At 37.4% G+C, this 17,336-nt stretch overlaps 1 protein-coding gene across 1 annotated transcript in view; it reads left to right on the plus strand.

Annotated features, from left to right (window-relative positions):
* The window catches only part of YWHAQ (tyrosine 3-monooxygenase/tryptophan 5-monooxygenase activation protein theta), a 37,161-nt gene extending 20,576 nt beyond the window's left edge, over positions 1–16,585 (plus strand). Inside the window, exons 3-6 of the mRNA XM_034659925.1 lie at positions 10,678–10,801; positions 12,974–13,137; positions 13,342–13,437; positions 15,218–16,585. Coding sequence (XP_034515816.1) covers positions 10,678–10,801; positions 12,974–13,137; positions 13,342–13,437; positions 15,218–15,277 — 444 coding nt within the window. The 3' untranslated portion in view covers positions 15,278–16,585. The remainder of the gene's footprint in view (positions 1–10,677; positions 10,802–12,973; positions 13,138–13,341; positions 13,438–15,217) is intronic.
* The last annotated feature ends 751 nt before the right edge of the window (positions 16,586–17,336 follow it).

Raw genomic sequence — 17,336 nt, forward strand, 5'->3', positions numbered from 1 at the left:
AGTTTCTTAAAATGGGCCTTCCATTTTACTAATTTTCTCTTCTTTAATTCTAAAAACCTTTCCCCCTCCCCTCACTTCCAGGCTGCCTTTTCTTAATTTATGGTATCCTGTACTTTGCCCTAGCTTCTGTTTCCTTTTTTTTTTTTTAATCTTTTTGGTTATTTTAATCAAGTAAAAGTCAAACTTCTACAAAAAAATTAAGAGAATGTTCTAATAACTCATTACCCAGCTTCAGAAAATATGAATTCTATTTTGTTCATATCCCTACCAGAAACACTCCTTCCCCCACCCACCCCACTTTTGAAGCTAGTCCTGGGCAGCAGCATCTATTTAATCCATAACTATTAAAATGTGTATCTTTAATCATTTTTAGCATGCTTATTTTGTGTTTTATTACACACTTTCATTTTTTTAAGTTCTTGGGTACTATCTCTTGTTTGTGTGCTGATCCCTCATTATGGTGGATTTGTTCCTTGAGTAGTTTTGTTATTTTTAGTAATATGGGTGTAGCTTTTTCCATGGAACTTGTGTATGCCTTGGATTGTGGAAGTGTCTTTGTAGTGGTTTTGGTGAATCGTTTCTGCTGGGCACACTGAGCTTTGGCCCATTTTTACATCCATTTTCAGCTTGTGGATTCACACATCCTGTATGAAATAAAAATCTAAATAGCACCTGCACAGAACATGGGTTCAGATTTCGGTGTTTTATGGGAGACTATACCCACCCGCCACAAAAGCCCAGGAAATAGCTTTCTTGCTACTTTTCAGCAATGATAGACAAAGTTTTTCTAGGGCCTCTACTCCCTGCACACACCATTGTCATTGTGTTATAAACTGGCACTTTTTGCTTTTTGTTTCATCTTCCTATCCAGCACCTCAAGATCTCCCTTTTTTCTTTTGGAGCTCCATTACAGTGTTTCTATTTTATTTGCTTCTATTTGGCATTTTGATTATTTTTAGAAGGGAAAGTCTGCTCAGTCTCACTATATTGCCAGAATCAGAAAGTCTTGTTTTTGCCCATCTATTTTAAGGTGATGAGTCACAATTTTCTTAAGTACTCCATACTAAAGTGAGTGAGGTGTGTATGTCTCTGTGTGTGTATGTACTTTAATCTGATGCACTGCTATCCAGGTAACATTTAAAATATGTTACCACTTCGTATGGTCAGGTAGACAGTGCATTAAACACGCATTCAGACTTATATTTCAATTAGAAGTCCTTGGTTTGTGTATTTTATTTGTGCTACAATTGTATAGTCCCATTAACTTGTGCATCTCATATTGGTCAGAAATGTTGGGAATGCTGATAAGACTTAATATAATGGAAAATATTAACAAATGCCATTTAATTGCTAGTCTTTAAATACATGAAATTTATATAAGATACATCTGGGAAATGAACTCCTATTGTTAACTTATAAAGAGTTCCTACAAGTCAGTTTAGGAAAATGGCAAAGGATATAAATACAGTGTCAATAGAAAAGGACGTACAACTGTTTGACTTCATTTATAATAAAACTACAAACAAAACTCTAATACTATATTTTTCCCTTACTAGACTGTAAAAGAAAAAAGAATAAGAATGTTTGATAATACTCTTGAATTCAGAGGATGTTAAGAAATAGGAACATTCATAACATTGCTAGTGGGATTGTAAATTGAAAATGGCCTCCAGGGAGGACAGTTTAACAATTCACCCTAAGGATAAAACGTACATTTGGTACATTGTTGGAAATATCAAAAGATTTGAAGCAACTTAAATGTTCATCAGTGGAGACTATTTAAACAATTATAGTATGCCCGTTTGGTGGACTACTGTGCAATCTTCTATATACAAAGAGGCACTTAAAAATATATGGATATGGAATGATCTCAGAGGGGTTATTATATGGAAAAAGCAAGGTATAGAATAATGTATGGTGACATGAGGGAGGGGGAACATGGATTTTAAATGTATAAAACATCTGGAAAAACGTACAAGAAGCTAGTAATGATGGTTGCCTTGAGGGAGAGGAAGAGCTGGATGGCTAAGAACCCAGGGAAAGGAGAGAAACTTTATCACTTTTGAATCTTCTGGGATGTCCATGGATTATGCATTATTTTAATGGAAACCAGAGTCTTACTGTGTGTCAAGAGAAGATACAGATAAGGAAGGAAGAATCCTTCCCCTAAATCTAAAGATTTGTTTGAGAGAGAGAGAGAGAGAGAGCTCATGGCACAGGGTGGGGAGGTGGAGCAGATGGAGAGGGATAGGCAGACTCTTCGCTGAGTGTGGAGCCCAATGCAGGGCTCCCCTATTCAATTATTCTTTCAGATAGCCCCATCTATACCTAGTATTTTTTGTCTCCTTAACTAAATTAAAATAAAATTAGTAGGTAATATATCTACACATAATTTTTAAATATATGTTAATATAATATACATTAAGACTAATGGGAGAGATTAAAGTAATTTGTAGTAAAACAGTATGTATTTCCATATGTAAGTGTTCACATGCTTAAAGTATAACACAGCCAGATGTTTGCCCCTAAAAGTCACCATGAATGCAAGAACCTTCAAATACAGACTTCCACAGTCTGTCCAGAATTCTCTCCCTCTGCTCCTCCCTCCCTCCCCTCTTGAATACATGCACTCTCGCACTCTCTCACAAAGTCAGTAAATCTTTAAAAAGTAAAAATAAAATCGGTTCAGGGATGCCTGGGTGGCTCAGTCAGTTAAGTGTTTGATTCTTGATTTCAGCTCAGGTCATGATCTCAGGGTTGTGAGATTGAGGCCCAAGTCAGACATCTCACTCAGCCAGGGGTCTACTTGAGATTCTCTTTCTCCCTCTCCCTCTGCCCTTCCCGTCCCCCAATAAATAAATATTTTTTTAAAATAATAATAAAATTGGGGCGCCTGGGTGGCGCAGTCGTTAGGCGGCTGCCTTCGGCTCAGGGCGTGATCCCGGCGTTCCGGGATCAAGCCCCACATCGGGCTCCTCCACTGGGAGCCTGCTTCTTCCTCTCCCACTCCCCCTGCTTGTGCTCCCTCTCTCGCTGGCTGTCTCTCTGTCACAAAAATAAATAAATAAAATCTTTAAAAAAATAAAAAATGAAAATAATAATAAAATAAAAATTAAAAAATGTTCAGAAATAACTGCTATTAGTAACATGACTTCACCTTCCGTTCTCAGCGCATGCCTAAAAATTTTAGCACCTTTTATGCAAATGTTAAATAGTATGGCAAGAAATTTAATTCCTTACCTTTTAGTATTGAAAAAATGCTCGATTTATGACTGACGCCTTATCTTGAGGATGATTATATATCTTCCGAAGTGGAGTACTTATTGAGAATGAAAGAGGTAGCATTAATAACTACTCTGGGACAGCAAGCTTAAGCTGGGAATGTCCTGGGCAAACCAGGACACAGGGTCAAACCAGGACATAGGGTCACTCTACTCTTCTGGTACAATTTATAGTTAAAATTTTCGTTTGTAGAGGTTTGGGATTTGATACAGGCTTAAGTAAAGGAAATAAGGACCTGAATAGGCTTTGCAACTTGAGTTTGAGCTCTAACTGCTCTCATCTGCCATGTAATGGCAGCTAAATCACACAGCCCTTGGGATCTCTCACGTTGGTCATTAGCCTCTATTTTTGAAAAAAAAAATTTTTTTTTAAATTTAGGCACCAGTTGTAGTTCAAAACTTGATTCCAGTTCTAAATCAGTAAAATTTTTAAATAGTGCAAGGGCAATTAATTGTTCAAGGCATTCATTTTAATAAGGGTAGAAAATATTTCCAGGGGCGCCTGGGTGACATAGAGGTTAAGCGTCTGCCTTCGGCTCAGGGCGTGATCCTGGCGTTATGGGATAGAGCCCCACATCAGGCTCCTCTCATATGAGCCTGGGTCTTCCTCTCCCACTCCCCCTGCTTGTGTTCCCTCTCTCGCTGGCTGTCTCTATCTCTGTCGAATAAATAAATAAATAAAATCTTAAAAAAAAATTTCCATAGACCAGTTGATGCTCTGATCAACTTGGATCATATTTTGGGTGATTTACTGCCTCGATTAAGGCAACAAATCCTTTATGAGATTCAACTCTAGCTGCTGTACTTAGAATGGTAATTTCTGGGAATGGAAGGCCTTTGGATCTTAATACTCATTATATATAGTTAAACAGTGTTCTGAGAAGCTGTGATTTGCCACAAGATCACAGAGCTAATGACAGAAGTCACTTTCATGAATGATAATCTGATTTCTAAAATCATACACTCTAAAATAACTCAAAGTTACTCTTGTCCTTTATCTTCCTCTTTCTTGGACCCACCCTGTAATTCCAACCTCTCGCATGCAGCTCCTGAAGGGTCCCCTCAGCACCCCCAAATCAGGATGGTTATGTTTGTATAATTTCTTTCTGGATGAAATACGACTTCCTTCTTGAGTCTCGAGTTTTACTTTGATTTCAGTGTCTTGGATTAATCAACCTAAGTAAGAGACAGCTGTCTAGAGACTATTCTTCATACATACAATGTCAGTGGTTCTTTGTACTATTTATAATACTTGAGGTTGGAATGTTAGAAGAATTTAGCTCTTACCATTCAATATTATAATACTTGAGGTTGGAATGTTAGAAGAATTTAGCTCTTACCATTCAATAAATGTTCCAGTTGTTAAATAATTATATTGTCCTCTGCACCATATTAATTCTTTTATTAATTATATATCTAACTTAAGTCCAAATGCTCTTAGGTATTTTTGGCTATATTAACCCTTATTTTATAGGGTAGTGATTAGAAATACTGGCTCTAGTTTCAGATTCTGGCTCCATGTAATTAATCGTATGACTTTGGACACGTTTCTGGACTCCAGTGTGATTTTATTGTCAATGGTTTGTTTAGGGGCGCCTGGGTGGCTCAGGCGTTATGCGTCTGCCTTCAGCTCAGGGTGTGATCCCGGTGTTCCTGGATCGAGCCCCCATCAGGCTCCTCCAATGGGAGCCTACTTCTTCCTTTCCCACTCCTTCTGCTTGTGTTCCTTCTCTCGCTGGCTCTCTCTCTGTCAAATAAATAAATAAAATCTTTTTTTAAAAATGGTTTGTTTATATGTAAATGATACATTAAATGCTTAGAATGGGACTTGGCACATGTAGGACACTTGAATATTTGCTGAGTGAATGAATATAGTGAGTTTTTATGGTACTGTGTGCTGATTAAACTGATAAAAATACGGGGATAATGATTAGTATATATGCCTTGAAGTCAGAGATTGAATGTGTTTAGTGTTTTATTAATGAATTTCAGTAAGTTACTAATAGGAAAAAGAAAATCCTTAGAACATTTTTTGTTTCCTTTTGATTATTTTGTTTGTGTTTTAAGGCTCTTCGTCAGTTACCTACTCTTTCAGTAAATCAGTTTCTTATGTAAAGAGTACGCTATGTAATGAGGGACAGAAGCAGTTTGTTTGTAAAACAGAAACCACTTAAATGAATTTAAGGTAAAGATATTGTTTTAGTTTGTTGAATGCCACGGAATATTACCACTGAAGCGAGATGAATTGTTTAGAGAAACTGTTGATGTGATGGTAGGATTATTATATGCCAAAATAATTCACTCCTAGGGAGAGTATGAGTATTGAAGTTTTGCTTTCTTCCTAACCTTTTCTCGAAGACATGGGATTGAAGAGGAATGGTTACTGTACTAAATTTATATCAATATTATTGCTTGACAATTTGATTTCTTACATAGTTCTTTACAGTTTTTCTGATGCAATTCTGTATTTTTATTGCCATCCTATTTATATGAGATTAAGCTTATTCTAAGGTCCTTTAGCATCTCTTAAAGTGACCTGTACGGTAACCGATATTTTTTCCTCAGACTTTGCTCACGTTTGAGTTTCTTTGGTCTAAAACTCAATTACTAGTCCATCTTATAATTTGGGGTAATGAGTACCCTGACTTCTTTACGAATCTGTCAGATTTTCGGGGCACCTGGGTGGCTCAGTCGGTTTTGTCTGCCTCTTGATTTCATCTCAGTGGCCATGATCTCGGGGGTCATGAGATTGAGCCCCATGTCGGGCTCTGTGCTCAGTGGAGAGTCACCTTCAGATTTGCTCTCATTCTCAAATAAATACATAAATCTTTTAAAAAGTCTCTTACATTTTCAAAAAGGAATGCATCACTTGCTTTCTCCCCTAGTCAGGTAGCACGGTCAGTGCTGGAGGGAACCCCAATCTTAGCTCTCCAAGCCTTCCAGGATCATAAAATCTGTGGATTTTATAAAGTGGATCTCATGCTTAATAGATAAGAATAATGCACAGGAGAAATTAGCGGGGGAGCTTTTAACTACATAGATGTAGTTATCTGATTCGCTTTCTCTCTCCTGATTTCTTACCAATGACCTTATGTGGAAAGATTTCTTATTCAGGGAACCACTTGTCATTTCTGATCCGTATTGAGTTTTTTTAATGATTTTTTTTTCTTTTTTATAAAATTGTACACTTAGGCTGTATACCTTAAGTATTTATAGCCTTCATTTTATCTGTCATTAATAAGTAATACTGGTGTTGATACTACCTGATAACAGCCATGATCATTTTGGTAAGACATGAAGCAGAATCCACTTTCTTTTGGGGCTAAAACACACATCTGTACTACTGGTAGCATGTGGAACAACAGAACTGTTCTGTAACTGTTGTTTCCTTCACAACGAGCTAGTGGCATCTGGTGAAGAACCATGTTACCTGGCTGAAAGCCCAGGATGGAAGTGATGTACAGGTCACTTTATAAAAGCCAGTGTTGTCAGTCCTATATAACAGCTGTGTGCAAGCAAGTAACCGAAGTGAGTAAATTGAGAAGGGACGAGTTTAGCTCGTGAGTGGCTGTGTGCAGCAGTAGCTGTTGAGCAGCTTGCCACAGATCTTTGGAAGGCCAGTAAGCCGTCCGCATGAGCGCGCCCGCATCTGGCTGCAGGACTGAGGGTGGATCAGTGCTAGAATCACAATTCTCTTCTCAGCCCAAGTCCTCACTCTACTCAGGCTTTGCTGAGTGTTACCACACTTCTACCACATTTAATCGCAAAGTGGTGTCTTAAAGGTACTGAGTAGCTTTTTTTTGTGACTAAATGTCTTCACCAGAGTTGGCACCTTTTTGGAGATCCTCTGAGATCTTGTGTTAATGGAGTGACTCACCTGGGAGAAAAAAAAGTGAAAGGCACTTTGTTTTACATTATAGTTCCTCAGTTTGGGTACAGGCAGAGGTGGTGATCGCCACAGAATAAATACATTTTTATGTGTTTGCATTATTTAATACAACTTCTCCGAATCCACTCTTGTTTAATTTTTCTTTTAAGATAGGGATGACTGGGGCGCCTGGGTGGGTTCAGTTGGTTAAGTGTATGCCTTGGGCTCAGGTCATGGTTCCAAGGTCCTGGGATCGAACCGAAGTCAGCTCCCTGGTCAGCAGGGGAGCCTCCCTCTTCCCCTGCCGCTGCTCCTTTGCTCTCTCTCTGTCTCTCAAATAAACAAAATCTTAAAAAAAAAAAAAAAAGATAGGGATGACTGAGTCAGTTTGAAATTTCAAAACAAAGTAAACTTTTTGTGTCAGTCTCACTGTTGCCCTCCCTTCCTGCAAAATCCTAAATTCAGGTGTTCCCCAAAATAGTTTTTAAGTTGAAAGTCATCCATGATAGATAAAAATGGTATTAGAGTAAAAAGTTAAATAGTACAAATTTCTAAGATTCTGGGAGTTTCTTAGGTTCATTTTAATAACTATTAAAACTGGTGATGTTGAGCAGAAGAAATTCTTACAACCTAATCCTTTGAATCTCCTCTCAGTTAAGAGGATGGTGGTGTGGAAGCATTAGTTTTCATGCTTGCCTCTCCTGTTTGGGTGTGGCCCTTAAGGACCTCGATTGCTGTGTTCCTGGTCCAGCAGCTTTCCAGATTGAAGCCACAATTTTGATAGAGTTTGCCAGTTTTATAATATATAGACTTCTTGGGGCTTTGTTAGGCAATTTTAAAATTAAAAATTTGCCTGAGCTTTAGGCCCTTTTAAAATATCTTTATGTAGGGGCGCCTGGGTGGCTCAGTCGTTAAACGTTTGCCTTCGGCTCAGGGCGTGATGGGATTGAGCCCCACATCAGGCTTCTCTGCTGGGAGCCTGCTTCTTCCTCTCCCACTCCCCCTGCCTGTGTTCCCTCTCTTGCTGGCTGGCTGTCTCTGTGTCAAGTAAATAAATAAAATCTTTTTTAAAAAAAAGAAAATAAAATATCTTTATGTAAACTTTTAAAAATTAAGGATTTAAAATATTTTTTAATATAATATTTTTGCTTATTTCCTTTAAAATAACTTATGGATATAACCACTGCATTTGTTTAGGCCATTTTTAGGTAAACAACAGGAAAGTTCTTGAGTTAGAACTACATTTTCTAAACTTTTCTTAGCCTTTTTAAAAAATCTGTAAACGGTCTTCTTTTACTTCTTCAATAATAATACTTAAGTGAATTTGAAAGTCTTAACTGAGTTCCTCCAAACTTCTAATTTTGTATTGTAGTTGATATTTTTATGTAGTGTTAATTGATAATATCAGTGGCTGTTTTTCCAGAATGCAAACATGGTTGTGTCTGTTCCTTGCTTTGACTTTTTCACTAGTTTTACATTGCCTAGATCAGTGCTTCTCAAACTTTGCAAGTAGTCAGGGAAGTGGGAACACCTGGCTGGCTAATCACTATCACTGAGCACTTAACATGTTGAAACTGTACCATGCTTTCACATCCATTTATTGGTTTTATTCCCCAAACAAACCTATGAGGTACAGGTATTAGTATCTTAAGATTTCTATGAGAATTTTTATTCTTTCTTTTTCTTTCTTTCCTTTCTTTCTTTCTTTCTTTCTTTCTTTCTTTCTTTCTTTCTTTCTTTCTTTCTTTCTTTTCTTTTCTTTTCTTTTCTTTTCTTTTTTCTTTCTCTTCTTTTTCTTTCTTTCTTTCTTTCTTTCTTTCTTTCTTTCTTTCTTTCTTTCCTTCCTTCCTTCCTTCCTTCCTTCCTTCCTTCCTTCTTTCCTTCTTTCTTTCCTTCTTTCTTTCCTTCTTTCTTCTCTCTCTCTTTCACAGCGAGAGAGGGAACACAAGCAGGGGGAGTGGGAGACCGAGAAGCAGGCTCCTCACTGAGCAGGGAACCCTATGTGGGGCTCGATCCCAGTACCCTGGGATCATGACCTGAGCTGAAGGCAGACACTTAACGACTGAGCCACCCAGGTGCCCCACCTGCATGATATTTTTTATTACAAAAAGATTTTTATTTACCTGTCAAGTAAAATTGATAGGCCAAAAAGATCTCTATCATATTTGTCTTCTGNTCTGTGGCCTTTTTTTTTTTTTTTTTTTTTAAAGATTTTATTTTTAAGTAATCTCTATGCCCAATGCAGGGCTGGAACTCAAAACCCAGATACCAAGATTGCATGCCCCACTGACTGGACAGCCACGCACCCCTCTTCTGCGACTTCCTATTCTTCTGGCACACCTTGTACAAATCCCCCAGTTTGAGAGGTACTCACTCATTGGATCAAGTATACATTTCTTTGAATAAAATAGGGAATGAAGATGTACTTAATTACTAACCCAATTTTTTCAAATAATTCTATTCAGTAGATATGACTGTCAAATTGCTATATGTGTTTCTAAACTGCTTTCTCTTGATCCCTGTACTTACCCTTGGATGAGCACCGCTCTGCAGAAGACACTGAATAGCCAGCCCTGCTCTGGGCCCTGCTGACTTCCTTGTTCTGTGATTATACTGTTCTTCATACTTGATGTCTTAAACGTTGTTTCCCCTCTCTAAAATGATAGTACGGGGTGCCTGGCTGGCTCAGTCAGTAGAGTGTATGACTCTTGATTTTGGGGTTATGAGTTCAAGCCCCGTGTTAGGCCTAGAATTTTCACACACACACAACTAAAAAAAAATGATTGCACATCCCCACCTTCAAACTGCTGTATGCCTGCTGTTCCTTCTTAACAAGTCAAATACCCCTTCAGGGAAAGGATGTCTAGCCAGCGGCCACCTCCAGCTCAGCCAGGTGCTCTCACTGTGCTGCCATTGTCCCTTATTCACATATCTCTTAACGCCTGGCATATGGTAATGGTGTGCTTACCTCTTTTCTTACTAGACTCCTGAGCTCTTTGAGGGCAAGAACTTTGTGTTTTCCTTTATATACCCCTCTGGCCAAATGCAGTGCCCGGCACCCAGCCAGTACCAAGAAATGCTTGCTTGAATGAATGGATGGGTGAATAGACAGGCTCTTTCTATTTAGTGTTGGATGTGACTCAGCTCACTATTAGAAACTATGACTTGCGATGAGCCAGAGCATTTAGCTCATGACAACCACATAACCCCTGCTCTCAGCCCATGCTTCAAGTCCAGGGTGGTGTGGTTGTAGTACTGAGGTGTAATAGTTAATGATTCAAATACATATCGTTGTTCTCGTCTGTAATAAAATAGCTTTTGATTAGTACCTAATATTTTTTTTTTAAAGATTTTATTTATTTGACAGAGACAGTGTGAGAGGGAGAAGCAGGCTTCCCACGGAGCAGGGAGCCCGATGCAGGGCTCGATCCCAGGACCCTGGGATCATGACCTGAACCGAAGTCAGACACTTAACGGTTGAGCCACCCAGGCACCCCAGTACCTAATATTTTATCTTCTTTCTTTCAGGAATTGTTGGATAAATATTTAATAGCCAATGCAACTAATCCAGAGAGTAAGGTCTTCTATCTGAAAATGAAGGGAGATTACTTCCGGTACCTTGCTGAAGTTGCATGTGGCGATGATCGAAAACGTAAGTATGTTCGGTTTATGGGTAAAGTTAAAAAAGGAAGGGAGGATAAATGGTACACTGTGACAGTAGTCTCTATGTAATCTCCAGGCTTCCTGTAACTTTTTAAAAATCTTGGAATCTTAAAAAAAATCTTGGAATCTATGTAAAAGAAAATTAATGTTACCTTAATGTTCTCAAAAATGAAAATAGTCATGAATTTACATTATGTACTGTTTTTGAAAAACTCGTAAACTCTTTGATTATAATCTGCTAAGATATTATTTAAAAGAGGCTTAATCTTGGGTACCTGGGTGGATCAGTCAGTTAAGCATCTTACTGTTGATCTCAGCTCAGGTCTGGATCACAGACAGGGTCCTGAATTCAGACCTGTGATGGGCTCCACACTGGGGTGGAGCCTACTTAAATAATAATAAAAAATTAAAGAGGCTTAATCTTTCATATTTTAGAATTTGGTTAGGCATATTTTTAGCCCCCTAGTCATTTGCATATGCTTGAGAGATTGTGTTGTCAATGGCCCTTTGTGTCATTGTACCTTGAAACTTAACCAGAAGTTACATACAGAATATAGAAACAGGATGTTGTACTTCTGTTTGACATACTAATTTATTAACTACTACCTACCTATTTTGAAGGATCATGACATTGACTGCTAATTATATATATATCCAAATTTCTGAGGAAATTTATACTGCTGGCATATAATTTGTCATAGAAAATATAGATATGGGAGAGAGAATAACTGAATTGCTGGACTTGATTGTAAAAAGAAAATCGACGTGATCTGTTAGCGGTGGACTCAGTCTCCTGGAGTATTAGTAGTGGAAGTCCTATTAAATTTTGTGTATGTGCCTGCTACCATGTTTATCAAGTTCTAGGTAGAAGTTGCACTTAATTTCTTATTTCCAGTAGACTTATTATTTTGTTTTTAATTTTGCCCCATCTGAAAAGAGTGTGCACCCTCAAGTAGTTTCTGTAGCTTCCTACCCTCACAGAGGTACTAACTGAAAGTGGAATAGTTTTACCATCTCAAATATCAGTGTAAGTGAAGATACAAAGAGAAGACTATTGTATCCTGCTGTAATAAAATTTGTTATACTAAACTTATTATGTGTAATTTCTGTTGCCATAAAGATAAAAACAGAGCTGAAAGTGACAGATATTTGCAGGTCACAAGGATGTCTTTGAGGACTGGGACATAGCCCCAGCATTAATGTGATTTAGCCTTCTCTGGCTCATTGGCATTTGTATTTCTATCCATAGAACACTCCAATAGTCTGGGACTCATAGATAGTCTGTATTTACAGCCCAGGAGCTGAGACACCTTACTACTGCTATTGTAGTACTTCCTTATATGCCAAACAGCAAGAACTCCTTATTGCGTGAGGGCTGTACCAGCCATGTTTAGATCAATAAATGTGCCATTTCAGAGGGAGGAAAATGCACATATTCAGGCCATAAAAGGCTAGCTTTACATTTCTGTTTGGTCAGTATTTCTAAAACTGGAATGGGCCAGTGGTCTCATTTAGAAAACCTACTTACCCTTTTGAAAGCATGGATACAATCAGATTAGTATTGGTAATAATTATTGAACAGTTTTTTCAGGAAAATGACATTTTTATTAGGCCAGTAATCAACCTCTGGTCAAAGCAGATTTTGTTCTGTATACTGACACTTTCATATTGCCTTTCACATAATACATCTTGATACCAAGGATCAGTATTGTTTTTACAAATCACAAAAATAGAGATTTTGGTGGTGATCTTTGTAAAAGTGTTTTCATTATTTTGAGAAGTACTACAGCCAAAATTGTTTCTAGTTTTATTGAGATATTATTGACATGTATCAGTTAAATTATTTTTAAATTGCTGCATTTCCAATTAGTAAAACTGAAAGATATGGAAAAAGAAAATTGTTTTAGTCACAGATTTAGAAAATCTGATTGCACTGTCTCATGTTGGGTTTTTTTAAAGCTGAAGCAAGCAACATTATAAACTAGTTTCTCTAACCCAGTACAAGGTCGTATTTTTGGTTTGCTGCTGTGGTTTTGAAAGAAGGCCACAGAGAAAAATCCAGCTCTACACGAGGTAGTAGCATATGTGAAAGGTTAATGTGCTCTATACTTGATGGATATTTTCAGTATTGTGCCTTTTTTTTTTTTTTTCCCCTTCACAGAAACAATAGATAATTCCCAAGGAGCTTACCAAGAGGCTTTTGATATCAGCAAGAAAGAGATGCAACCCACACACCCAATCCGCCTGGGGCTGGCTCTTAACTTTTCTGTATTTTACTATGAGATCCTTAATAACCCAGAGCTTGCCTGCACACTGGCTAAAACAGTAAGTTTCGGGTCATTCTTGTTAAGTTCTTACTCATACTGATAAAGGTCATTGTCAAACTGGGACTCTGGAAATTATTCCATTGAGTTTTGTTTTTAATTGATAGTAGAACATAAAATGGATTTTGTAAAAATGGCTCGTAATTGTAATCCGTCTGTGTCGATGTGATGAGTATTGTTGACCGTGGATGTTAATATTTGCCAGGCTTTTGACGAGGCCATTGCAGAACTTGATACACTGAATGAAGATTCATACAAAGACAGCACCCTCATCATGCAGTTGCTTAGAGACAACCTAACAGTGAGTTGTTCATTCTTTTTAATTTCATTTTCTTCTTAAGAAGAAAGGTACTTATATTTTATTTCAGTCTCCCTGTCTTTGGGGGCAGTTATGTAAGAGCTACACTTTCTCTTAGAAAATAAGTATCGAGATACGCAAGTAAAAGTATTAAGTGCTTGTTAATATTTTGTATTGGCCAACTGTTCTTTTATGGGCAGATTTTCCAGTTCAATAGGCGTTTTATCAGACCTAGACCTTCCTGAGAAGGTACTAAGATTGTAGGAACTCTTAATATTAACATCACTATTTTTCATTGGAATGAAGATGTTGATGAAATATGTTAATACAGAATGTTACGGTGGTTGCAGTATTTTCTTCCTTTGGGTAAATTAGCGAGTTAGGCAATATAAGCTTTCCTAAAATCACATTGAAGTGCCTTGTTTTAATAAAAATTTACTTTGTGAAATCTACATGATGTCTTACAGGCATTTGATGGGGAGTAAACCTTAACCTCCATTTATTCCACCTGTGCTTCTAGGCCAAAACCTGTTCCACTTAATCGTCTTTGATTTTCTTTTGTTTTTCTCCCTACTTCTTGAATAGGCAGATAATGAAGAGAAAAGTAATGGAGAAAAAAAACACAATTTTAACTTTACTTAGCATCTTTTATAGGTTCAAGTAAATTTGATAACGTCAAAAATTTTAGACAAAATGTGGCAGAAGGGACTATACCTTTGAATATAAGTATAGATCTCCAGGCCCTCAGTTTGGAGCTTTATCTTTTGCTAGAAAGGATTTTTTTTTTTTTTAATGTTACTACCATATCTGTTCAACTTTGCTGAACAAGGAAATTGTGATACTTCATTCTCAGCCATTAGAATTCCCTGTGCTTGTGGGGTAACAGAATGGTGGGCATAAACCACCTCCATAGAAGAAAAAAGCAAACGAGCCAATACATCTCTTCTCAGGAATACCATGGAGCTGCTGTATCTTTTAACTGGTTTTTATTTTCTCTCTTATAGAGACAGCTCTTTAGAGATTTGTTTTGTGTTTTGTTTTTATTTATTTTAGTATTTGAATAATGACTTGATTATATAAGATTCTAGCTTTTCTAGAATGCTAGAACTGCCCCTACTCTCTTGGTGTTGTTGATTTAATAGTAATTCATTTTTTGAACTGTTGATTGTAGTCAATAACTATTGACGATTCCCTTCTTTGCTTCATTGTTCGTACTAAAATTGGAGAGTTCCTTGCCAATCAGTTCTGTCTTAACATCCTAGCTAATTGAGGAATGCTTTCTGTGCACCTTCCATCCACTGCTGTTCCTTTCTAACTTCCATCACCCACTCCCATTTAACCCTTGGCTGCATGCACAGTAGGTCTGCCCCTTTTTCCATATGACGGCCTTTCAAATATTTGGAAACCGTTATTATGCCTGTGGTTCACCTCCGCCCTTAACTTTTTTTTTTTTGTCTTATTCATCTCATAAGTTATATTTTAGTAGTGCTTTCAGGAAGAGCATTGAGCTGCTGTGAGTGGAGAGAAAGTTAAATTCTGAGGGTACTGCCTTGGTTAATTTATTTATTTTTTTAGTTATACTATTAAAAAAAGAAAGCTTTAAAAATGTACTCAAATAGTGTATGTTCGTATGTCATTTGTAAATGCTTAGTGAAAGGTTTACAAAGATACACATTGGAGGAGGAGTTGGTGGTTTTTGGGATTTTGAGAAATCTAACTTCCATTCTTAGTCACAGTCTCTATGGTCTGGATAACTTATTATGATTTTTTTTTTTTCCCCTAGTTATGGACATCAGACAGTGCAGGAGAAGAATGTGATGCGGCAGAAGGGGCAGAAAACTAAATGCATACAGGGTGGTCATCCTTCTTCCCCTCAAGAAACCTTTTTACTCATCTCCATTCCCTTACTCCATTTGGATTTCCTATAGCAAAGAAACCCATTCATGTGTATGGAATCAACTGTTTATAGTCTTTTCACCTTGCAGCTTTGGGAAAACTCCATTCCTTGATTTGTGTTTGTCTTGGCCTTCCTGGTGTGCAGTTACTGCTGTAGAAAAGTATTAATAGCTTCATTTCATATAAACATAAGTAACTTCCAAACACTTATGTAGAGGACTAAAAATGTATCTGGTATTGAAGTAATCTGAACCAGTTCTGCAAGTGACTGTGTTTTGTATTACTGTGAAGATATGAAAATGTAGCCATTACAATTTACAAAGTGTTCTACATAACTTCTTAATTTCTACATTCCCTCCCTTACTCTTCTTCGGGGGTTTCCTTTCAGTAAGCAACTTTTCCATGCTCTTAATGTATTCCTTTTTGATAGGAATCCAGAAGTATTAGATTGAATGGAAAAGCATTTGGCATTTCTGCGCTGGGGGTCACAAATTGAAATGCCTCCCGTATCATATATGATGGAGGTCTTGTGTATCTGTGACAACAGGAAGTTTCTTTATTCATTCTTCATTTGCTGCTGTTTAAGTTGACAACTTCCCTTCCCAATAAAAATTCACTTACACCTCCTGCCTTTGTAGTTCTGGTATTCACTTTACTGTGTAATAGAAGTAGCATGTTGCTGCCAGAATACAAGCATTGCTTTTGGCAAATTAAAGTGCATGTCATTTCTTACTACACTAGAAAGGGGAAATAAATTAAAGTACACAAGTCCAAGTCTAAAACTTTAGTACTTTTCCATGCAGATTTGTGCACATATGAGAGGGTGTCCAGTTTGTCTAGTGATTGTCATGTAGAGAGTTGGACCACTTCTGTGTGTTGCTAATCATTGACTGTAGTCCCTAAAAAGCCTTGTGAAAATGTTATGCCCTATGTAACAGCAGAGTAACATAAAACTACATTTTATAAACCATTTACTATGGCTTTGTAACAGTTGCACACTCATTTAAGGGACAGATGAATTTACTACTTTCTGAAGTTTATTTATACTTCCCTTTTATCTTATGTAAAATGTAGTAATAATTTGTACCTGCATTGTGATTCACTTGTCTAGGGATGCCTGGAAATGTATAAAAATGGACTTTGTGTCTTAGAGTTAGTGTTTTACCATAGATCAGTTGTGTGGGCCATCTCTTCCTCAGATGTAAATGATACCTAGTTAAGTGTTATATGGAATAAAGTGGACATTTTGAAACTAGAAAAGTTAATTATGTGAGTATGAGTGCTTTGGTTGGTGTTAGAAGTATGTTTCAGTGGATTTCAAGCAGAATGTCAAAGTTTGAGAGTACTTTACTTGTTTAGTTTTCAAATAATTCAGTTTTTGTAAACAGTTGTACCATTAGTTTCAAATAGTTTGGTTTTATAATATCACATGGGCTGTTACACTAACCTGTCTTCAAGTATTGACCTGAGAATTTAAAGTCAGAAGATAATCTGAAAATTTCAGCTTTGTAGGATTAGCCTTTATCTCCTAAAATGTGACCATGAAAAGAGAATTGAATGGGACTTGGGGAAATATCCATTTGAATATGGACTTTGGTCCCCAAAAATCTAAATCGGTAAGACACTACTTTTTAAATAAAAATTTCAGTGAACCTAGGAAGAACACTGTGAATCAGGAGAAAGAGTTATCACATCTTAGCAAGTACTGGTAAGTAGTGTGTAATCACTGAGTTACCAAAGTAGTCTTCTTTGTTTTTTGTTTTTGTTTTTTTGAAGATTTCATTTATTTATTTGAGAGAGAGAGCAAGCATGAGCAGAAGGAGTTGGGGAGGGGGCAGCAGGAGAGGGAGAAGCAGACGCCCCACTGAACAGGGAGCCCGATGCAGGACTCCATCCCAGGATGTTGGGATCGTGACCCAAGCCTAAGGCCGGTGCTTAACCAGCTGAGCCACCCAGGCACTCCCAGAGTAGCCTTCCTTTTTAAAAAGCAGATTATTCTCAGCATT

Source organism: Ailuropoda melanoleuca, chromosome 4, assembly GCF_002007445.2.
Source record: "Ailuropoda melanoleuca isolate Jingjing chromosome 4, ASM200744v2, whole genome shotgun sequence".
NCBI lineage: Eukaryota > Metazoa > Chordata > Mammalia > Carnivora > Ursidae > Ailuropoda > Ailuropoda melanoleuca.